General features: G+C 52.5%; 2 protein-coding genes across 4 annotated transcripts in view; one reads left to right on the forward strand and one right to left on the reverse strand.

Annotated features, from left to right (window-relative positions):
• Positions 1–23,709, reverse strand: part of LOC112134373 (uncharacterized) — a 49,167-nt gene that overhangs the window by 6,911 nt on the left and 18,547 nt on the right. The window lies entirely within an intron of this gene.
• On the forward strand, positions 780–23,350 carry LOC100439268 (beta-glucuronidase). 3 transcript variants are annotated; one of them, XM_024250145.3, is made up of 12 exons: positions 780–1,004; positions 3,744–3,929; positions 4,237–4,421; positions 4,607–4,749; positions 7,616–7,803; positions 8,756–8,908; positions 9,123–9,301; positions 9,386–9,532; positions 13,670–13,754; positions 16,092–16,268; positions 19,551–19,686; positions 22,971–23,350. In XM_024250145.3, exons 1-12 carry the CDS (start codon positions 795–797, stop codon positions 23,135–23,137), a joined length of 1,956 nt encoding a protein of 651 aa, XP_024105913.2. In that variant the 5' UTR covers positions 780–794; the 3' UTR covers positions 23,138–23,350. The 3 variants fall into 3 exon arrangements, with proteins under 3 accessions (XP_024105913.2, XP_054416464.1, XP_054416465.1); XM_054560489.2 differs by lacking the exons at positions 13,670–13,754; positions 19,551–19,686; positions 22,971–23,350 and having other exon boundaries at positions 16,092–16,220; XM_054560490.2 differs by lacking the exons at positions 780–1,004; positions 4,237–4,421; positions 4,607–4,749 and having other exon boundaries at positions 3,863–3,929.

Here is a 23,709-nt window from a genome sequence, read left to right on the forward strand (position 1 = left end):
TGAGCATGTACTGTGTGCACTGGTGCTAGGTGCTGGGGATCCAGAAGTGAACAAGCCAGACAAGGTGCTGCCCTTGTGGACCTTAAATTCTATTTAGGGAAGAGAAATAATAAACAGGTAAACAAATGCCAGGTACCTGCAGAAATTGACACACCTGGTAACAGATACATGGGAAAACACTGGCCTCAAGTGATCCGCCCCCCTCTGGTTCCCAAAGTGCTGGGATTACTGCACCTGTCCTCTCTCCCTGCATCTTTATGTGCCTGGAACACCAAGAGGGAGCTCTTGGCCCCTGGATTAGGGTCAGGGGCCCAGAGGCCCAGGGTCAAGTCTACGGCCGCATCCTAAGGACGTGCATCCCTGCAAGAGGCTGCATCTGACAGGCATGGAAGAGGCTCCGCTGGGGCCTCCTCGAATTCCTGCTGGAGAAAGGAAGTGGAGGTGCTCCTTGAAGAAATGGGGATCCCACCGATCTCAGGGGTTCTGTCCTGGCCTGTGGCCCTGGATCGTCCAGCCTGGGCCAGGCAGGGGCGCAGACCTCACCCTTATTGGCTGGGGCGGAGGGTGAGGGTCCCGTTTCCCAAAGGCCTAGCCTGGGGTTCCAGCTGCAAGCTCCACTGGGCAGCACCCGGCCCCGCCCTGCCCCTCCAGGCTGGCACTCATCCTGAACCAAGATTGCGGAGACGGCCTCGGGGGCGTCACGCCACCGGGGCGTGTCACGCTACCCGCCCTACGGGCACCTCCCGCGCTGCTCTTAGCCCCGCAGATGGTGGCCGAGCGGGGGAGCGGGAAGCATGGCCCTGAGGACGCTGGTGGCCTGGTCGGCGCTCGGGCTGCTGTTGTGGCGCTGCGCCCTGGCGCTGCAGGGAGGGATGCTGTACCCCCAGGAGAGCCCGTCGCGGGAGCGCAAGGAGCTGGACGGCCTCTGGAGCTTCCGCGCCGACTTCTCCGGCAACCGACGCAGGGGCTTCGAGGAGCAGTGGTACCGGCGGCCGCTGCGGGAGGTGCGATCTCAGGGCAGGGCCGGGAGGCGCCCGGAAGCCCGGCGGTGGGAGTGGGGGAGCTCGGGCCCCCGCAGGCTCCTTACCCTGGGCGTCCCCAGCTGGGGGCCCGCAGGAGGTTAAAGGTCAACGGGCTTGGGGGCGCTGGGTTGGGGGACGGGGGAACGGGAGCACCCTGGAGGGCTGGGGTGGAGGAGGCAGGAGGAGGAGAAAAGACTCCTGCCGAGCCCCTTCCCAAGGTGAAGGCTGAGCCTGGGCAGTGTCCTTCCTTTTAATATTTATTTTTAATTAAAAAAAATTTTTTTTGAGACTGGGTTTGCCCCTGTCTCCCAGGCTGGAGCGGAGTGGCGCCATCCTAACTTCTGAGCTCCAGCAGTTCTCCCGCCCCAGCCTTGCAGTTTAGCTGGGGCCACCACGCCTGGCTAATTAAAACAACAACAACTACCTTATCCAGGCTCGGTGGCTCCCAGCACTTTGGAAGAAGGAGGCGAGCGAATCACCTGAGGCCAGGAGTTTGAGACCAGGCTGGCCAACATAACATGGTGAAACCTGATCGCTACTAAAAGTATAAAATTAGCCGAGTGTGGTGGCTCACGCCTCTAATCCCAGCACTTTGGGAGGCCGAGGCGGGCAGATCAGGAGGTCAGGAGATCGAGACCATCCTGGCTAATATGGTGAAACCCTGTCTCTACTAAAAATACAAAAGAATTAGCTGGGCGTGGTGGCGGGCGCCTGTAGTTACAGCTACTTGGGAGGCTGAAGCAGGAAAATGGCGTGAACCCGGGAGGTGGAGCTTGCAGTGAGCCGAGATTGTGCCACTGCACTCCAGTCTGGGCGACAGAGCAAGACTCCATCTCCAAAACAAAACAAAACAACAACAACAAAAAAACCTTCTTTTTTTTTTTTAAGATATAGGGTCTCTTGGCCGGGCGCGGTGGCTCACGCTTGTAATCCCAACACTTTGGGAAGCCGAGGGGGATGGATCACAAGGTTAGGAGATCGAGACCATCCTGGCTAACACGGTGAAACCCCGTCTTTACTAAAAATACAAAAACATTAGCCGGGCGTGGTGGCGGGTGCCTGTAGTCCCAGCTACTCTGGAGGCTGAGGCAGGAGAATGGCATGAACCCGGGAGGCGGAGCTTGCAATGAGCTGAGATCGCACCACTGTACTCCAGCCTGGCGACAGAGCGAGACTCCGTCTCAAAAAAAAAAAAAAAAAAAAAAAGGGTCTCACTACATTACCCAGGCTGTTCTCGAACTCCTGACCTCAAGCCATCCTCCTACGTTGACCTCCCAAAGCGCTGATTACAGGCATGAGCCACCCACACACTTGTCTGGCCAGAGCCACAGGCGCTGCACAGAGCTGGGCCAGGGAATCGGGAGGAGGGGACAGTTTAGACGTCCTGAGGTCAGCTCTGCCGAGGAAAGAAGGTCCCTTGGTTTTCATGGTTCAGATAGAGGACAGGACCTGACATCAGGCCAAGGACACCACCCCTGTTCCCCTCCTGGCTTGGATGTGGTCAGCAGAGAAGTGGGACCGGGTGAGGTCTACATCCTCTTTTTCTGACTTTGCGCATTCAGTACAGGAGGGAGAGAGGAGGGGGCTGGGTGCCAGTGTGTCCGGAATTGGTGGGTTTTTGGTCTCACTTGGTGGGGGGGGGGTGGGGGGGCTGGGGGGGTGGGGTGGGGGGGGTTGGGGGCCTGGGTGGGTGGAGGGTGGGGTGGGGGGGCTGGGGGGGTGGAGGGTGGGGTGGGGGGGCTGGGGGGGTGGAGGGTGGGGTGGGGGAGTAGGTGGTGGGGTGTGGGGGGCTGCGGGGTTGGGGGGCAAGGGGAGTGGGGGGGCTGGAGGGGGTGGGGGTGGCGTGGGGGGGCTGGAGGAGCCGGGAGCGGGGCAAGGCTCAGGCATGGCGGGCTGTAGGTCCCCAGCCCTGCCCCACGGGGAGGCAGCTGAGGCCCAGCAAGAATTCCAGGCCAGCGCCTGCGGGCAGGAACTGCTAGAGGACCTGGCACACCCTCCGCAGCTGCTGGCCTGGGTGCTAAGCTCTTCACTGCCCGGGGCTGGTGGTGCCGGCTGGCCGCTCCGAGTGCGGGGTCTGCCGAGCCCACGCCCACCCGGAACTCGCGCTGGCCCGCAAGCACCGTGGGCAGCCCCGATTCCCGCCTGCACCTCTTCCACCACACCTCCCAGCAAGCTGAGGGAGCCGGCTCTGGCCTCGGCCAGCCCAGAGAAGGGCTCCCACAGGGCAGCAGCGCGCTGAAGGGCCCCTCAAGCATGGCCAGAGTGGGCACCGAGGCCGAGGAGGCGCGGAGAGCGAGTGAGGGCTGCCAAGGCTGCCAGCAGGCTGTCACCTCTCACCAGTGTGTGCCCCACTCACAATGTCCTAAGGAAAGGTCCCCCCATCCCCCCAACCAGCTCTCCTCCCTGTGACAGGCAGTGGGCCATCTGCCACTTAGTCATGGGTCTGAACCTTGCCTCTGGCTGGGATGTGGCCCTGGGTTCGCTCCTGTCTCAGGAGATATTGGGCCCCATCCACTCCGAGGAGGAACTCCTGGCCCCACTGGCCCAGGTGCACAAACCGCCCTGGCAGTTGACCTGTCATTAGCAAGTTATCTGTCCAGTCTGCCAAGAGTCCCCGCTATGTGTCAGGGCTTGTGCTAGGCCTGGGGACACAGCTGTGCAGCACACTGGTCCCAGATCACTTTGGGGCCTAGGAGCTGAGCTCGGTCCTTCTCTCCACAGTCGGGCCCCACCCTGGACATGCCAGTTCCCTCCAGCTTCAATGACATCGGCCAGGACTGGCATCTGTGGGATTTTGTCGGCTGGGTGTGGTACGAACGGGAGGTGATCCTGCCGGAACGATGGACCCAGGACCTGCGCACAAGAGTGGTGCTGAGGATTGGCAGTGCCCACTCCTATGCCATTGTGGTCAGTGTGGCCAGAAGCAGGCAGAGCGGGTGGGTGGGCATGGCTGCTGAACAGCATGGGACCTCCAGCTGCCACCCACAGCGTGTCTGCTGGGGTGGGATGGTGGGAGGTCCTGCCCTGCCCTGGGGGCTGTGCCCTGTATAGGGGGATAGGTGGCTTGATCTACCCCATTGGGATGTCATTCTTCCCATCTGGCTGGAAGGCCCCAGAACCCCATGCTGCAGGTTATATGAGGGAGTGCCCGATAGCAGAGCCCCTCCTCATGCCCTGACCTGCCGCCCCCTCCCCGTATCTCCTGTGTCTGCAGTGGGTGAATGGGGTCGACATGCTGGAGCATGAGGGGGGCTACCTCCCCTTCGAGGCCGACATCAGCAACCTGGTCCAGGTGGGGCCCCTGCCCTCCCGGCTCCGCATCACTATCGCCATCAACAACACGCTCACCCCCACCACCCTGCCACCAGGGACCATCCAGTACATGAATGACACCTCCAAGTGGGTACCATCCTGCTTCCATTGCACACACCCACCTTCCCACCCCACCCCGTGGTCTTCCTGGTAGGGACCGGGTGGCCTTCACAGAGTGGAGGCCCTGGATCTGGGGAGGCCGGGGAGGCATGTAAGCTGAGGTCAAGGGACCCAGGGCAAGGGCCCAGCGAACCACAGTCCTCCCACCCTAGGTATCCCAAGGGTTACTTTGTCCAGAACATATACTTTGACTTCTTCAACTACGCGGGACTGCAGCGGTCTGTACTTCTGTACACGACACCCACCACCTACATCGATGACATCACCGTCACCACCAGCGTGGAGCAAGACAGTGGTGAGGGCTTCTGGTAGGATCCTCCCTCAGCAGGGCCCAGGGTGGCTCTGTTTCCTGTTTGGAAAGCTCTCCCAGGAAAAAGGTGATCCCAGCATCTCTAAACCCTCACAGCTTCCCATCTACCTACAAAGCTAAAATCCAGGCTGTCTGAGCGGGCACGGGCTCCCAAAATCACCTGTGTGGTTGACCTCACTTTGAGAAGAAGGGTCTGGCCTAACATCACACAGCTCAGGGTGGCCATCCTGTCCCTTTGCCATTGTGCTGCTCTGACTCCATCTCCCCTTGCTACACATCATGCTCAAGGAACAGGCAGCTTCTGGGGGCCGGGCACGGAGGCGCAGGCCTGTCATCCAGCACATTGCAAGGAGGCCCTGGTAGAAGGATCACTTGAGGCTAGAAGTTCAAGACCAGCCTGAGCAACATAGTGAGGCCATCACTACAAAAAATTAAAAAATTAGCCAGGCATGGTGATGTGTGCCGGTAGTCCCAGCTGTTGAGGCAGGAGAATTACTTGAGTCTGGAAGGTCAAGGATGCAGTGAGCTATGACCGTGCCACTGCACTCTGGTCTGGTCTGGGCAACAGAGGGAGACCCTGTCTTTCTTTCTCTCTCTCTTTTTTTTTTTTTTTTGAAATGGAGTCTCACTCTGTCAATGGGTTGGAAGGCAATGGTGCGATCTCGGCTCACTGCAAACTCTGCCTCCTGGGTTCAAGCGATTCTCCTGCCTCAACCTCCCGAGTAGCTGGGATTACAGGCATCTGCCACCAGGCCTGACTAATTTTTGTAATTTTTTTTTTAGTAGAGACGGGGTTTCACCATGTTGGCCTGACTGGTCTTGAACTCCTAACCTCAGGTGATCCATCCTCCTCACCCTGCCAAAGTGCAAAGATTACAGGTGTGAGCCACTGTGCCCAGCTGGGATACACTTTTTTTTTTTTGAGATGGAGTCTTGCTCTGTTGCCCAGGCTGGAGTGTGGTGGCATGATCTTGGCTGACTGCAACCTCCGCCTCCCGGGTTCAAGCGATTTTCCTGCCTCAGCCTCCCAAGCAGCTGGGATTACAGACATGCGCCACCAAGCCCAGCTAATTTTTGTATTTTTAATAGAGACAGGGTTTCACCATGTTGGCCAGGCTGGTTCGAACTCCTGACTTCAGGATCCACCTGCCTCAGCCTCCCAAAATGCTGGGATTACAGGTGTGAGCCACCGCACCCGGCCTTGGATATTCTGTATTTAAGAAAAATTTTTGTTTTAAGTTTTTTTCTTTTTTAAAATATACCTCTTTCTCTTTCTGAGATGAGGTCTTGCACTGTGGCCCAGGCTGGAGTGCAGTGGTGAGATTATTGACACCTGTTGTGGGGCTGCAGTTCTAAGTTTAAAATAATTTACACTGGGTGTGGTGGCTAATCCCAGCACTTTGGGAGTCCAAGGTGGGCGGATCACTTGAGCTGCAAAGTTCGAGACCAGCCTGGGCAACATAGTGAGACCCTATCTGAGAAAAAATAAATAAATAAAATAAATGAATAAAAAAGAATTTAAAAAAGAATCACACAGCAAAGGCGATGCAGCATAGAGCAATTTATTGCCCAGGAAAACTATTTTGGAAGTTAAGTTTAGAACAGCCTGAGTGTACTGGCTCATGCCTATAATCCCAGCACTTTTGGAGGCCGAGGTGGGTGGTCACTTGAGCTCAGAAGTTCAAACCAGCTTAGCCAACATTAGCTGGGCATTGTGGCGTTAGCCTGCAATCCCAGCTACTCAGGAGGTTGAGATGGGAAAATTGTTTGAACCCGGGAGGTGGAGGTTGCAGTCAGCTGAGATTGTAACATTGCACTCCAGCCTAGGTGACAGAGTGACACCCCCATCTCAAAAAAAATAATGAAGGGCAAAATACACAGTTCACCCTGAGACAGAGAATTCAGGACAGGTTGCTCGTAAGGATGAGACAGCACCGATTATTACTGGGGAAACTCTGTTTCTGGGAGTCTTCCATGATGAATTCGTAAGGAGCTGGGAAGAGGTGTTACTGTAAGCACGTTCTGGGCTGTCGTCTGGTGGCACATGCATAGTAACTGTACATGCTTGTTCACACGTCACATGTCACAGTGCCATGGTTGGCATGTCCGAAGGACACAGTCACTTCCTTTGCTACCTACCCTACCTCAGGATCATAGCTCACTGCAGCCCCGAACTCCTGGCTCAAGCAATCCTCCCACTTCAGCCTCCCAAGTAGCTGGGGCTGCTGGGGCTGCAGGCACGCACCACCACGCCCGGCTGATTGTTTGTATTTTTAGGGAAGAAGTGGTTTCCCTATGTTACCCAGGCTGGTCTTGAACTCCTGGTCTCAAGCGATCCTCCCACCTCAGCCTCCCCAAGTGTTGGGATTACAGATGTGGCCACTGCACCTGGCCAAAAAAATCTTTCTTTAAATTAAAAAAAGCACCAGGTGTGGTGGCTCACACCTGTAATCCCAGCACTTTGGGAGGCCAAGGCGGGTGGATCACCTGAGGTCAGGGGTTCAAGACCAGCCTGGCCAATATGGCAAAACCCCATCTCTACTAAAAATATAAAAATTCGCCAAGCATGGTGGTGCACGTCTATAATCCCAGGTACTTGGGAGGCTGAGGCAGGAGAATCACCTGAACCCCGGAGGTGGAGGTTGCAGTGAGCCAAGATCATGCCACTGCACTCCATCCTGGGGGACAGAGTGAGACTCCATCTCAAAAAAAAAAAAAAAATTAAGAAATTAAATTTTAAAAAAGCAACAGAAACAAATGGCTGCCTGGCAGCGGTGGCTGCATGGTGCTCCCGTTTGTGTGACTCAGGTCGTGTCCCTCCCTCAGCCCTGGTCTCTCTTGTTTCTTGCAGGGCTGGTGAATTACCAGATCTCTGTCAAGGGCAGTAACCTGTTCGAGTTGGAAGCGCGTCTTTTGGATGCAGAAAACAAAGTCGTGGCGAACGGGACTGGGACCCAGGGCCAGCTGAAGGTGCCGGGTGCCAGCCTCTGGTGGCCATACCTGATGCACGAACGCCCCGCCTATCTGTACTCCTTGGAGGTAATGGTGGTTTGGGACATGCCTAAGGGAGGTCTTTTGCTCCCATCTGGTGACCCTGGCTTCAGCAGGAGCCCAAGACAGGTGGATGGGCAGGCATGGTCCTCTGAGCTTTCTGATGTTTCTCACCCTTGGTGGGAGGGCCAGTTTTTTTTGTTTGTTTTTTTTTTTGAGATGGTCTCACTCTGTCACCCAGGCTGGAGTGCAGTGGCCTGATCACAGCTCACTGCAGCCTTGAACTCTCAGCCTGCAGCAATCCTCCTCCCTTGGCCTCCTGCATATCTGGGACTACAGGCACATGCCACCGTGCCTGGCTAATTAAAGAAAAAATGTTTGTAGGCTGGGCAGAGTGGCTCATGCCTCTAATCTCAGCATTTTGGGAGGCTGAGGTGGGTGGATCAGTTGAGGCCAAGAGTTCAAGACCAGCCTGGCCAACATGGTGAAACCCCATCTCTACTAAAAATTTGAAAATTTGCTGGGCGTGGTGGTGAACACCTGTAATTCCAGCCACTTGGGAGGCTGAGGTAGGAGAATTGCTTGAACTCAGGAGGTAGAGGCTGCAGTGAGCTGAGATCACACCACTGCACTCCAGCCTGGGGGACAGAGTGAGACTCTCAAAAAAAAATTTTTTTTTTATAGAGATGGGTCGCAGTCTGTCGCCAGGCTGTTGTTGAGTTACTGGACTCAAGTGATCCTCCTGCCTTAGCCCCCAAAGTGTGAGATCTCCAGGCATGAGCCTCCTTGTCTGGTCAAGGGGAAGGCCCCAGGGTAGGCCCCGTTTTGAAGGGCAGGTCCCAGGGTCAGCCAGGGAAGGGCAGAACCTCTGATTGCTGCATCTCTGCTTACAGGCCCAGAGGCGGCTGCTGGGGTGCACGAGGAGCCTTCCTGCCGGAGGGCAGGCTGGATGGGGCTCAGGCTGTCAGGGTGCTCACACCTGGTGCTTTGGCTGTCGTAGGTGCGGCTGACTGCACAGACGTCACTGGGGCCTGTGTCTGACTTCTACTCGCTCCCTGTGGGGATCCGCACTGTGGCTGTCACCGAGAGCCAGTTCCTCATCAATGGGAAGCCTTTCTATTTCCACGGCGTCAACAAGCACGAGGATGCGGACGTGCGTTGGGGCTCCTGGGTCCTTGTGGGGGCTGCTTCTGGTCACCCTCCACTTTCGCCTTCCCTGTGTCCTGCAGTCGAAGGCAGCTCAAGGCAATGAGGCAAATGGCTCCAAATGGAGAGGGGGCTCATGGGGTGGCCCTCCAGAGTCCTGGCTCTCGGAGGAAGTGCAGCTTCGACAGGGACAGGGGTCACTTGGCTCTGCTATCCCCTAGATCCGAGGGAAGGGCTTCGACTGGCCGCTGCTGGTGAAGGACTTCAACCTGCTTCGCTGGCTTGGTGCCAACGCCTTCCGTACCAGCCACTACCCCTACGCGGAGGAAGTGCTGCAGATGTGTGACCGCCATGGGATTGTGGTCATCGATGAGTGTCCCGGCGTGGGCCTGGCGCTGCCGTGAGTCCCCGCCGTGCACCTGCTCTGCCTGCCCAGCCCGGGGGCCTCAGCATGACCCTCTGTCCCTTCCCTCCTGGCCCGCAGGCAGTTCTTCAACAACGTGTCTCTGCATCACCACATGCGGGTGATGGAGGAAGTGGTGCGTAGGGACAAGAACCACCCCGCGGTTGTGATGTGGTCTGTGGCCAATGAGCCCGCGTCCCACCTAGAATCTGCGGGCTACTACTTGAAGTGAGTGCTCCCTGCCTGCCCTCAGCTAGACTGGGAAGGAGACCCTGGCGGGTGGCTGGCCTGGGTGGGCACGTGCTGTTCAAGATCAGCCTCCCGTCCAGCCCAATGGGAAGGCCGTCCATACCCGGACAGTTCAGGGGACCAAATATCTACCCACCCAAATTGTGGTTTTCTTTTTATTTATTTTTTATTTTTATTTTTTATTTTTGAGATGGAGTCTCACTGTGTTGCCCAGGCTGGAGTGCGGTGGCATGATCTTGGCTCACTACAACCTCTGCCTCCTGGGTTCAAGTGATTCTCCTGCCTCAGCCTCCCTACCTAGTATTACAGGCACCCATGAGCCACTTTGCCTGGACTGTTTTTTTTTTTTCAAAACAGGTTCTCACTCTGGTTGCCTAGGTTGGAGTGCAGTGGTACAATCTTGGCTCACTGCAGCCTCGACTTCTCAGGCTCAGGTGATCCTCCTGCCTCAGCCTTCCAAGTAGCTGGGATTCTAGATGTGTGTCATCACACCCAGCTAATTTTTGCTTTTTTTTTTTTTTTTTTTTTTTTTTGATATGGAGTCTTCTTCTGTTGCCCAGGCTGGAGTGCAGGGGCATGATCTCAGCTCACTGCAATCTCCACCTCCTGGGTTCAAGTGATTCTCCAGCCTCAGCCTCCCGAGTAGCTGGGATTACAGGCATGTGCCACCACGCCCAGCTAACTTTTGTTTTTTTTGTTTTTTTTTTTTGAGATGGAGTCTCACTCTGTGGCCAGGCTGGAGTGCAGTGGTGCAATCTCAGCTCACTGAAACCTTTACCTCCCAGGTTCAAGTGATTCTCCTGCCTCAGCCTCCTGAGTAGTTGGGGCTACAGGCACGCACCAACATACCCTGCTAATTTTTGTATTTTTAGTAGAGATGGGGTTTCACCATTTTGGCCAGGGTGGTCTCGATCTCTTGATCTCATGATCTGCCCATCTCGGCCTCCTGAAGTGCTGGGATTACAGGCATGAGCCACTGTGCCTGGCCAACTTTTGCATTTTTCAGTAGAGTTGGGGTTTCACTATGTTTGGCCGGGCTGGTCTTGGACTCCTGAACTCAGGAGATCCACTTACCTCGGCCTCCCAGAGTGCTGGGATTACAAGTGTGAGCCACCGTGCCTGGATAATTTTTGTATTTTTAGTAGAGACTGGGTTTCACCATGTTTGCCAGGCTGGCCTGGAACTCCTGGCCTCTAGTGATCTTCCTGCCTCAGCTTCGCAAAGTGCAGGGATTACAGGTGTGAACCACTGCACCCGGCCCCATTTTCTTCTTTACAATCGTGCAGTTCTAACTCAGCATTCAGAGTTGGATTTTTCACTTGGGGTAGAGGCAGGAGAGGTGGTAGAAATGCTTCTTGACTCATACAGCACACTCCAATTTCATGCAGTGCTTTGGACTGAGCCAAGTCTGCAGCAGGCAGAAGGCTCTGAGAAGTTGTTGCAGCCTGGGCCAAGGACAATTCAGAGGTCGGGGGCACAGGGGTGTGCTCAGCAGGACTGGGTGGACAGGACATTTGTTGTGAAGGGGAAGACTACAGGCTTTCAGGAGCAGGTGTTTGAGGCTTCTTTGGGAGGTGGCCAAGGAGATGCCTGTTTTCTGGGGCAGGATTTGGAGGGAGCCACCCAGGCTGGAGAGGTTCAGCCAGGCTGTCACAAGGCTTTGAAGTTTCCCATCTGAGAGCCTGGCTGTGGAAGAGTGTGGGTTTGGAACTTGAGGCTAGGGAGTTCTGTTCCGACCTGTGCCAGCCACAGCCTTCGGATAGGGAGAGCAATGATGGGGGAGGGCATAAAAGAAGAAATGAACTGAGGAAAGAGAAGAGGAAAACAGGCTTCAACAACAGTCTGGGCTGGGCACAGTGGCTCACGCTTGTAATCCCAGCACTTTGGGAGGCCAAGGTGGGTGGATCACCTGAGGTCAGGAGTTGGAGACCAGCCTGGCCAACAGATATTGAAACCCCATCTCTACTAAAAATACAAAAATTAGCCAAGCATGGACGTGGGCGCCTATAATCCCAGCTACTTGGGAGGCTGAGGCAGGAGAATCGCTTGAACCCAGGAGGTGGAGGTTGCAGTGAGCCGAGATCATGTCATTGCACTCCAGCCTGGGTTACAGAGTGAGATTCTGCCTCTCAAAAAAACAAACAAACAAACAAAAAACCAGTCTACTGTGGAGGCCTCGGGCGGGTGCTGGGAGCTCTGAGCATGGATGGGTCCTTCTGTTGGGTTTTTCTTCCCTTCATCCCTCCTGGTTAACTCTACTCGACATAAGGGCTGTTTCTTTTTTTTTTTTTTGAGATGGAGTTTTGCTCTCGTTACCCAGGCTGGAGTGCAATGGCGCGATCTCGGTCCATTGCAACTTCTGCCTTCTGAGTTCAAGCGATTCTCCTGCCTCAGCCTCCCGAGTAGCTGGGACTACAGGCACGTGCCACCATGCCTGGCTAATTTTGTATTTTTAGTAGAGACGTGGTTTCTCCGTGTTGGTCACGCTGGTCTCGAACTCCTGACCTTGTGATCCACCTGCCTCAGCGTCCTGAAGTGCTGGGATTACAGGTGTGAGCCACTGGGCCCAGCCTGAGGGCCATTTCTTCTAAAAGGCTGTCCCTGACTCTCCAGTCCAAGTTATATTTATTGTCTCGCAGAGCCCAATTCCTGCCACCACTTGCCACTTCCATTCGCAGCATTTCTTTCATTGTTTCGTTTTTCAGAGTCAGGGTCTCACTCTGTTCCCCAGGATGGAGTGCAGTGGTGCAATCATTGCTTGTTGCCACCTCGGCCTCCTGGGCTTAAGCAATCCTCCCCACTCAGCCTCCCAAATACCTGGGACCACAGGTGTGCACTGCCATGCCAGGCTAAGTTTAAAATTTTTTTTTTCCCGAGATGGAGTCTTGCTCTGTTGCCCAGGCTGGAGAGTAGTGGTGCAATCTCGGCTCACTGCAATCTCTGCCTCCTGGGTTGAAGCAATTCTCCTGCCTCAGCCTCATGTGTAGTTGGCATTACAGGTGTGTGCCACTGTGTCTGGCTAGTTGTTTTTGTTTTTTTGTTTTTTTTTTTTTGTAGAGATGGAATTCCACTATGTTGGCCAGGCTGGTCTGAAAACTCTTGACCTCATGATCCACCCGCCTCGGCCTCCCAAAGTGCTGGGATTACAGGCATGAGCCACCATGCCCTCCCCTAATTTTTAAATTTGTTGTAGAAACAAGGTCTTGCTCTGTTGCCCAGGCTGGTCTTGAACTTCTGGTCTCAGTAAGCCTCCCAAAGTGCTGGGATGCTAGGCATCAGCCACCTTGCCCAGCACTTGCCCCATTTCTCTGTGGAAGCGTCTCCACTCCCACTGCCCAGGACCTGTGGACTTAGATTTGAGTCACTGCTGAGAACCTCTCACCCAGCCCTATGCTTACCTCCCAGGGAGTGCCCCTGTTTGCTTGATGCATTAATAAATACCCCACCCAAATCTGCAGCCATCCACTCCTGTGTTCAAGAGTTGTTTCAACCTCATTTTTGGCAGTGTTCAGCCCAGTGGCCTCATCTCTGTGTACCTGGAAGAGTGGCTACTCCTCTGGGGGGATAGGATTTGGAGATGGGGGGAGAAAGAGTGATGTTAGAGAGCTGGGTCTAGGACTAGAGGATCATACGCCCTTATGTAAAATACATCTCAAGTAAGGGAAGAAAGCAGCGGCTCCATGCTTTGTTTTTTTTTTTTTTCTTTTTTGTTTTTGTTTGTTTGTTTGTTTTGAGACAGGTCTTGCTCTGTGGACCAGGCTGGAGTGCAGTGGCGTGATCTCGGCTCACTGCAACCTCCACCTCTGGGGTTCAAGTGATTCTTGTGCCTCAGCCTCCCGAGTAGCTGGGGTTACAGACGTGTGCCACCATGCCTGGCTAATTTTTGTATTTGTAGTAGAGATGGGGTTTTGCCATGTTAGCCAGGCTGATCTTGAACTCCTGACCTCAAGTGATCCACCCACCTTGGCCTCCCAAAGTGCTGGGATTCCAGGTGTGAGCCATCGTGCCTGACCCCGTGTTGTGTTCTGGTGGGGGAAGATGGGACAGAGAGGATGGGAGGGTGTCTGAGCCATTCCTGGACTGATGGAACCTGTGTCTTCTGCCTTTTGTGGACAGGATGGTGATCGCTCACACCAAAGCCTTGGACCCCTCCCGGCCTGTGACTTTTGTGACCAAGTCCAGCTATTCAGCAGACAAGGCGGTGAGCCTGGGGGCCCCCACCCCACTTCTCCCTGCCTTTGCCTGAGCTTGTCCTGAAGCCTGCTCACGGGAACAGCTGGAAAGAACCATGCGCTGCCAGTCTGGGTTTTATTTCATTTTCTTTTTTACTTAAAAAGATAGAGACAGGGTCTTGCCATGTTGCCCAGGCTGGTCTCCAACTCCTGGGCTCAAGCGATCCTCCTGCCTCGGCATCCCAAAGGGCTGGGGTTACAGGTGTGGGCTACCACACCCGGCCGCAGCCAGTCTGTTTTCACAGATGGTCTTTGGGTTAATGAGAATTCTCCCCCTGCTTACCCGCCAGGCAGTGTGGCTTTCTCAATCCAAGGAGGCTGGGCATAGGGAGATGGGATTTGTTTGCTCAGTTTGGACTCGGCATTTTTTTGCACTTCGATTTAATAGACTTATAAAATGTCAAAGGTCTAAGGGAGCTTAGAGTTCATCTGGCCCACACCTGGCTGATGAGAATCTCTAAGGGAAGTTTTTATGAAATGCCAGATCTCTGCATTCTGAGATTCTGATTTAGTAAGTCCAGGGTTGGAACCTAAGTTTTTCTTTTTCTTTTGTAGAAGCAACGTCCTACTCTGTTGCCCTGGCTGGAGTGCAGTGGTGCGATCACAGCTCACTGCAGCCTTGAATTCATGGGCCCAAGTGATCCTCCTGCCTCAGCCTCCCAAGTAGCTGGGACTCCAGGTTTTCACCACTGTGCCTGGCTAATTTTATATTTTTTTTGTTGAGGTGGAATCTCTCTATGTTGCCCAGGCTGGTCTCAAACTCTTCAGCCTGGCTGACATTAGCATTCATTTTTTCTTTTCTTTTTTTTTTTTTTTTTTGAGTTGGAATCTTGCTCTGTTGCCCAGGCTTCAGTGAAATGGTGCAATCTCAGCTCACCGCAACCTCCTCCTCCCGGGTTCAAGCAATTCTCCTGCCTCAGCCTCCTGAGTAGCTGGGATTACAGGTGCATGCCACCACACCTGGCTTTTTTGTATTTTTTAGTAGAGATGGGGTTTTGCCTTGTTAGCCAGGCTGGTCTCAAACTCCTGACCTCAGGATCCACCACCTCGGCCTCCCAACGTGCTGGGATTACAGGCGTGAGCAACCATACCCGGCCAGGATTTTTACTAGAAAGAAGTGTGTTCAGGACGCATTAGAAACTAGCCAGTTGGACACAGAAGCCTCTGCTGCTCAGCCGTGAGCACCGCTTTGCTAAAGCTGGGGGTGGTTCTACTCGGTCTTATCTGCCCTGCTCCTAGGACAGACTCTTCCAGGCCCTCTACAGCCCACAGTGCTGCCTCGTGAAAGCTGCCTCAAGATTCTCTGTGATGGCCGGGCATGGTGGTTTATGCCTATCATCCCAGCACTTTGGGAGGCTGAGGCAGGCAGATCACTTGAGGTCAGGAGTTCAAGACCAGCCCAGCCAACTGGTGAAACTTCGTTTCTACCAAAAATACAAAAAATTAGCCAGGCGTGGTGGCGCGCGCCTGTAATCCTAGCTACTCAGGAGACTGAGGCATGAGAAGCACCTGATGGTGGGAGGCAGAGTTTGCAGTGAGCTGAGATCGCACCACTAACATTCTAGCCTGGGCGACAGAGTGAAACTCTGTCTCCAAAACAAAACAAAACAAAAGATTTTCTGTGAGAATGACTGCTTCGGCCCCTCAGGTGGGAGCACTTCTCCAGGGCAAGGTGAGGGGAAGCCCAGTGATGGGAGTGCTGCCTGGAGAGGATTCAGTTCCAGTGGCGGGGGCCCTGGGCTTTGGCTGAGGACCGCGCCTTGGCAGCTACTGTGCCTCTCACAGCCCTTCCCAGCTGCGCATGTCGTGAGTGTCAGTGCGGAGTCACAGGCCTACCTCCTTTGGGCCACTTTGTGACCATGTTTCCTGCCTATGGAGCAGGGTAATTTCAGGATCTAAATTGGTGCACTTGGATGTTCTCAGCCCCAGGAGGCAGCTCTTCCCATTTTAGGGTTTTTTTTTTTTTTGGTAGAAATGGGGACTTGTGATGTTGCCCAAGCTGGTCTTGAACTCCTGGGATCACGTGATCCTCCCACCTTGGCCTCCCAATGTGCTGGGATTACAGGCATGAGCCACCGTGCCCTGCTAATTTTCTTACTACTATTTTTTGTAATGCTGCAGTCTTGCTGTGTTACCCAGGCTGGTCTCAAACTCCTGGCCTCAAGCCATCCTCCTGCCTCAGCCTCCCAGAGTGCGGGGATTACATCCCCTTCTTACCTTCTCTGCCAGAAGAGCCCCTGCATTGTGTGAGTGCTGAGTCATGCTGTCTTCTGGGTGCTGAACGGGCTCTGCCACTCTGTTCCTAGGCTCCGTATGTGGATGTGATCTGTTTGAACAGCTACTACTCTTGGTATCATGACTTCGGGCACCTGGAGTTGATTCAGCGGCAGCTGACCACCCAGTTTGAGAACTGGTATAAGACATATCAGAAGCCCATTATTCAGAGCGAGTATGGAGCAGAAGCGATTGCAGGGTTTCACCAGGTAAGCAGTGTTGAGCTTTCTGCTTGTGTGTTCTCTCAGGGCAGAGATGTCACTCGCCTCCTCCAGCCTGCCCTGCACCCACTGCACTGCTCCCCTCGCTTCAGCTTTGGGCTCTCCTCCCACGGCCCCATCCACGTTCCCTCCCCGCCAGCAGCCAGGCCTCTGCCCCACTCGCTTGGTCCTCAGAGGTGGCCTCCTTACTGGCTTTGTTACCAGACAGCCTTCTATCACCCATGCCCAAGTGGTCTTTCTAACAAATCCAAATTTGTATTTGTTTGTTTTTGAGACTGGGTCTCTCTGTCACCCAGGCTGGAGTGTGGTGGTGCAATCACTACTCACTGCAGCCTCAACCTCCTGGGCTCAAGTGATCCTCCCACCTCAGCCTCCTGAGTAGCTGGGACCATAGGCACATGCCAACATGCCTGGCTAGTTTTTTTACTTTTGTAGAGATGGGGTCTTGCTATGTTGCCCAGGCTAGTCTTGAACTCCTGGGCTCAAGTGATCTCCTGCCTCAGCCTCCCAAAGTGCTGAGATTACAGGTGTGAGCCTCTGTGCCAGCCACAGATGAAAATTTTGGGAGTCCTGTCATTGGCTCCCACAGGCCCACAGGACAAACCCCTAACCCCTGGTCAGGACACTCAGTGCCCTCTGCTCTCTCCTGGGTTTTCGACCTCTTCTCCCCTCACTCCCAGCCACTGATCTGTCTCCACTGCCCTCGCTTGCTCTCCTGCTCTTGCTTGAGCTGTTTCTTCTGCCTGGAATGCCCATGTTGGCACCATAATCACCAACTAAAAGATCCTTTTTCTTAATTTTTATTTTTTAGAGATAGGGTCTTGCTATGTTGTCCAGGCTGGTCTCGAACTCCTGGACTCAATTGATCTTCCTGCCTTGGCCTCCAAAAGTGCTGGAATTACAGGCATGATCCACTGTGCTAGCCTTTTTTTTTTTTTTCTCAGGGTCTTGTTCTGTTGCCCAGGCTGGAGTGCAGTGGTGTCATCATAGCTCACTGCAGACTTGAAGTCCTGGGCTGAAACGTTTCCCCTGCCTCAGCCTCCTGAGTAGCTGGGACGACAGGCATGCACCACCATGTGCAGACTATTTTAAAATTTTTTTTTGTAAAGATGGAGTCTTGCTATCAGGCTGGTCTGGAACTCCTGGCCTCATGTGATTCTCCTGCCTTGGAATCCCAAAGTACTGGGAATCCAGGCATGAGACACCATGTCCAGCCTGTCCTCATTTTTTTAAATCCATCTCATCTTTTTGTCCTCCTCACCAAAGATATGTTGGTTTATCTTGTGAGTTTTTTTTTTCCTGTGGATTCCTGAACTCCATCCAACCCCTTGTTCCCACCCCAGACAGCTCACACTTGTCTGTCACAGCTCCTGGGACTCTCACTGACACACTGGGAACAGCCACCCACAATGGACTGCACTGTTCTGTTTGCACCCTTAAATTTATCGTGCTTACAGAATGCCACTTCTGCAAACTAGTCAAGTAGGGGGAAGTGCACGCTTCCTCAACCTCTTTGAAAAGGTAACCAGCTTTGATTTTTTTTTTTTAATTTTTTAAAATTTTTTCAGACAGAGTTTTGCTCTTGTCACCCAGGCTGGATTGCAATGGCACAATCTCAGCTCACGTACCTCCACCTTCTAGGTTCAAGCGATTCTCGTGCCTCAGCCTCCCGAGTAGCTGGGATTACAGGCATGCACCACCACGCCCACCTCATTTTGTATTTTTAGTAGAGATGAGGTTTCACCATGTTGGTCAGACTGGTCTTGAACTCCTGACCTCAAGTGATCCGCCCGCCTTGGCCTCCCAAAGTGCTGGGATTAGAGGCATGAGCCACCGTGCCAAGCCCCAGCTCTGAATTCTTAAGAAACTCTCGAGAGGGTCTAGGTCAGTGCTGATAGAACCTCCGCAGTGCTGGGCGTGGTGGCTCACACCTGGAATGCTAGCACTTTGGGAGGCTGAGGTCAGAGGATCTCTTGAGCCCAGGAGTTTGAGACCAGTCTGCGCAACATAGACCCCATCTCTACAAAAAATTTAAAATTAGTTGTGCATGGTTATGAGTGCTTGTAGTCCAAGCCACTTGGGAGGCTGGTGTGAAGATTGTTTGAGCCCAGTAGGTCAAGGCTGCATTCAGCCATGATTGCACCACTGTACTCCCTCCCACCTGGGTGACAGAGTGAGACCTTGTTTCAAAAAACAAAACAAAACAAAACAAAAACAAAGAAACTCTTGCAATGATGGAAACGTTCTATATTTGCACTGTCTGAAATGGTACACACTAGCTACACATGGCTATTGAAGTCTTGATATATGACTAGGATAACTGAATTGATTTAGTTTAATTAAAAACAATTTTTTTGAGACAGTCTCACTCCGTTGCCCAGGTTAGAGTGCAGTGGTGTAATCACAGCTCACTGCTCAACCTCATGGACTCAAGCGATCCTCCCTCCTTAGCCCCCAAAGTAGCTGGAACTGCAGGCGTGTGCCACCATGCCTGGCTAATATTTTGACTTTTTGTAGAGACTGGGTCTCACTGTGTTGCCTAGACTAGTCTTGAACTCCTGGGCTCAAGTGATCCTCCTGCCTCCACCTCCAAAAGTACTGGGATTAGAGACCTGAGCTACCATGCCCAGCCTGGTTTAGTTTAGATAATTAAATTATATGTATATTAGAGACAAGGTCTCACTGTGTCACCCAAGCTGGAGTGCAGTGGTGTGAACACAGCTCACTGCCGCTTTGATCTCCGGGGCTCAAGCAGTCCTCCAACCTCAGTCTCCCAACTAGCTTGGACCACAGATGTGTGCCAGTAGGCTTGGCTAATTTTTGTGTTTTTTGTAGAGATGGGGTCTTGCTATGTTACCCCGGCTGGTCTTGAACTCCTGGGCTCAAGCAGTCCTCCCACCTCAGCCTCCCAAAGTGGTGGGATGACAGACATGAGCCACTGCACCTGGCCCAAAGACATATTTTTACCTGTAGTGTAGTTTAGCCTTAAGACTGTACCAGCAGATAGAGGTGGAAAAGTAATGTAGAGTGAATATCAAATTACATTTATAAATAAAGCAGTTGATCATTAAGGTTTTTTTTTTTTAAACCTCCTTTTTTATTCTGGGTTACATCATTCCCTGGCTGTCTTTACCTCAGTGAGTCCTGCAGTCACTATAGCCCCCTGCGAGGACAGATATTTTGGTTACCATCAAGTGGATCTTTATTTTTATCTAACATTTACAATTCTGCCAGTTCTGACTCTTAAATTCTCTTTGCCTTGAATCCCAGGATCCACCTCTGATGTTCACTGAAGAGTACCAGAAAAGTCTGCTAGAGCAGTACCATGTGGTTCTGGATCAAAAACGCAGAAAATACGTGGTTGGAGAGCTCATTTGGAATTTTGCCGATTTCATGACTGAACAGTGTAAGTGGCAGTTTGGCTCATGGGATAATGTACCCGTCCTTATTTTTTCAGGTTGCCTTTCCAATTCAGGCCATTTCGATTGTAAGAATATTGGAAACAAAGTGGGGAAGCTGGTTTCATCCATGTAGGTTGCGTTGAGAATTTCCTAGGAAAAGTAAGTTGTGCTTAGGAAGCAGGAAAGCAATCAGTCCCCCACCTCCCAAATACAGTCAAAAAGCAAACAGGAGAGTCAGCTACAGTGAATCGGAAATGGCTGGCTTGCCTTTTTCTTGTCTATTTCATAGCCAAGGAGGAAGGAAAAGCGGGACCTCATTATGGATTTACTTTTGGGATACACTATTATTCCATAGAAGGGTACAAAGCCTGAGAAGCTTAAGGTATTTCAGTCTGTTGTGTATTACTCACTTGCGAAAAGCAGGCTCATCGAATACAGGTGAGTTTCAACGCATCTTGAATCTGGCAGCATTTAAAAGTCTTCAGGCCGGGCATGGTGGCTCATGCCTGTAATCCCAACACTTTGGGAAGCCAAGTTGGCAGGATTGCTTGAGGCCAGGAGTTCAAGACCAGCCTGTTCAGCATAGCAAGACCCCATCTCTACAAAAAATAAACAGATTAGCTAGGTGTGGTGGTGTGTGCCTGTAGTCCCAGCTGCTTCGGAGGCCGAGGCAGGCGGATAACCTGAGCACAGGAGTTGGAGGCTGCAGTGAACTATGATTGCACCACTGCACGAGAGCCTGGACAACAGAGTGAGACTTGTCTTTAAAACACAAGATTGGCCTTCAAAGAGAATAACATCTGCACTCTCATGTGGGGATGGATGAGGGACTGCCAAGTTTGCAATGAATGTGTCCCATTTTTTCTTAGTTTATGGACTTACCATAAACTGAAGATAGCAGTTTGGTGGGTTGGAGAAGGATATGGTGATGGCGGGAATTACAATACATTCCTTATAGGGGAAGACAGGCCTTTGAATGGTTAAAGCTTAAAAATGGGAATGGAAAAGGGATGAATGAATGAACAAGGTGAGGTGAGAAGGAAGAGGTAAAGGGAAAAAGAGAACAGGAAGCTCTCCTCTATGTGACACCTGCAATAAATGGTTTCTGGGGACATCCCTGATGTCAGTTTTGTGGAGAGGCACAAGGCTTTATGTGATAAGAAATGAGCTGCAGGCTGGGCACAGTGGCTCACGCCTGTAATCCCAGCACTTTGAGAGGCCGAGGTGGACAGATCCTCTGAGGTGGGGACTTTGAGACCAGCCTGGCCAACATGGAGAAACCCTGGCTCTACTAAAAATACAAAATTAGCTGGGTGTGGTGGTGCATGCCTGTAATGCCAGCCACTTGGGAGACTGAGACATGAGAATTGGTTGAACCTGAGAGATGGAGGTTGCAATGAGCTGAGATCACACCACTGTACTCCAGCTTGGATGATAGAGTGAGACTGTTTTTTTTTTTTTTTTGAGATGGTATTTTGCTCTTGTTTCCCAGGCTGGAGTGCAGTGGCGCTATCTCAGCTCACTGCAACCTCCGCCTCCCGGGTTCAAGCAATTCTTCTGCCTCAGCCTCCCAATTAACTGGGATTACAGGCATGCGCCACCACACCCGGCTAATTTTGTATTTTTAGTAGAGACGGGGTTTCTCCATGTTGGTCAGGCTGGGCTTGAACTCCTGACCTCAGGTGATCCGCCTGCCTCAGCCTCCCAAAGTGCTGAGATTACAGGCATGAGCCATCATGGCCAGCTGAGACTCAGTCTTGAAAAAAAAAAATGACCTGCATCACGTTGGGCAAGTCTCCTAAGCTTTTCATAAGCCTGTCCAGTGGGGATAATGCCACCTCCTTGTGGGTTGTTGTAAGTTCTGCATTTGATGAAGTACTTGGCGGTGCCTGTGTTCACTTATGGAAGAAACAGTCTTGAACATTTTGGTGGGGAAGGCTTTCTTTCCATTTAACATTTCCATTTAGTTGTGGTCCCACCAGGGACAGAGAATGTCCTGAGAGCCCAGCCCTGACAGGTCGTTGCCAGCTGTGCTCCCCACCAGCCTCAGTTCGGGGCGAATGACCACCAGTGGTGGGTGCTGCCAAGCTGGACGTCGGCCCCGGAGGACTTTGAACTCCACGAGTAGGTCCCACATAGGCACCTGTGGCTGTAGGACTGTAGCTCCCACTAGAAGCTATCTCTTCTAAAAGCCCAAGCCTTTTCAAGGGTAACTATCCCAGATACCCCCAGCCCTCTGCCTACCCAGTTACCAGACAGCTGGGTACCCAGAATGTAAACCTTATTTTGCAAATAAAGGATAAACTTTTGGTATTTTTTTTTGTGGGGGGGGACAGAGTCTCACTCTGTACCCCGGCTGGAGTGCAGCGGTGTGATCTCAGCTCACTGCAACCTCTGCCTCCTGGGTTCAAGCAACTCTCCTGCCTCAGCCTCCTGAGTAGCTGGGACTACAGGCACCCACCACCACGCCCAGATAATTTTTGTATTTTTAGTAGAGATGAGGTTTCACCATATTGTCCAGGCTGGTCTCGAACTCTTGACTTTGTGATCCACCTACTTTGGCCTCCCAAAGTGCTGGGATTACAGGCATGAGCCAATGCACCAGGTCAGTTTTTGTATTTTTAGTAGAGATGGGGTTCCACCATGTTGACCAGGCTGGTCTCGAACTCCTGACCTCAGGTGATCCACCTGCCTCAGCCTCCCAAAGCACTGGGATTACAGGCATGAGCCACCACACCTGGCCACTGTTTTGAGTTTTTCCCCAACAGACTAGAAAACTAGAAATTAACACACCAGGGAACCTGGATGTTTGGGCAGAACAGTGGTATTTAAATATTTCAACCCATAAATTGTCACTTCAGAGCAAGCATCCTGAAACTATAAGAGGACATTTGGCTGAGCATGGTGGCTTGTGAGCATGGTGGCTTGTGCGTATAATCCCAGCACTTTGGGGAGGCCGAGGAGGGCAGATTGCTTGAGCCCAGTAGTTTGAGACCAGCCTGGGCAACATAATGAGACCTTGTCTTTACTAAAAAATAAAAATAAAAAATTAGCCGGGCATGGTGGTTCTTGAGAGGCTGAGGCAGGAGGATCTCCTGAGCCCAGGAGGTCGAGGCTGCAGTGAGCTATGATTGTTTCTCTGCATTCCAGCCTGGGCGACAGTGAGATCATCTCAAAAAGAAAAAAAAAGACATTTCTATTTAGTGCCTACCTTGGCTCCAGACTGGTTCTAACTTGACCCATCAGAAGTCATCTGAATCGCTTTGTGTCTTTTTTTTTTTTTTTGTAGCACCGCTGAGAGTGCTGGGGAATAAAAAGGGGATCTTCACTCGACAGAGACAACCAAAAAGTGCAGCGTTCCTTTTGCGAGAGAGATACTGGAAGATTGCCAATGAAACCAGATATCCCCACTCAGTAGCCAAGTCACAATGTTTGGAAAACAGCGCGTTTACTTGAGCAAGACTGACACCACCTGCGCGTCCCTTCCTCCCCGAGTCAGGGCAGCTTCCACAGCAGCAGAACAAGTGCCTCCTGGACTGTTCACGGCAGACCAGAACGTTTCTGGCCTGGGTTTTGTGGTCATCTGTGCTAGCAGGGAACACTAAAGGTGGAAATAAAAGATTTTCTAGTACGGAAATAAAGAGTTGGCATGAAAGTGGCTACTGAAAAGCATCTGAAATCATTTCTGTGCGTCGCGCTGTTTTCAGAGCCTTAACTGTGTGTGGACTTTTGAGAAACTGCTGCTCCAACACCCCCACCACGTTCAGAGCAGCTGGTTCCCGAGGGCGTCTGCAGGAATAGCCCCATGCTCCTAGGGCCACCATGTTTGTGTAGCACACGGGGCCAGCCTGGACAGGGAGTGAGGACAAGACTTTCACAGCTGCTGCTCGACTCCTCAGATGCTAAAGTCCCACATGTACCAACAAATTCATAGAAATGCTGTCGTTGCAGCACTTAACAGGGTCTGTGCGCCAGTTTCCACATAGTTAAGCTGGCAGTGTCTGAATTGGAAGGTTAGAGGTAACTGG

This window comes from Pongo abelii, chromosome 6 (genome assembly GCF_028885655.2).
Source record: "Pongo abelii isolate AG06213 chromosome 6, NHGRI_mPonAbe1-v2.0_pri, whole genome shotgun sequence".
Taxonomy (NCBI): Eukaryota; Metazoa; Chordata; class Mammalia; order Primates; family Hominidae; genus Pongo; species Pongo abelii.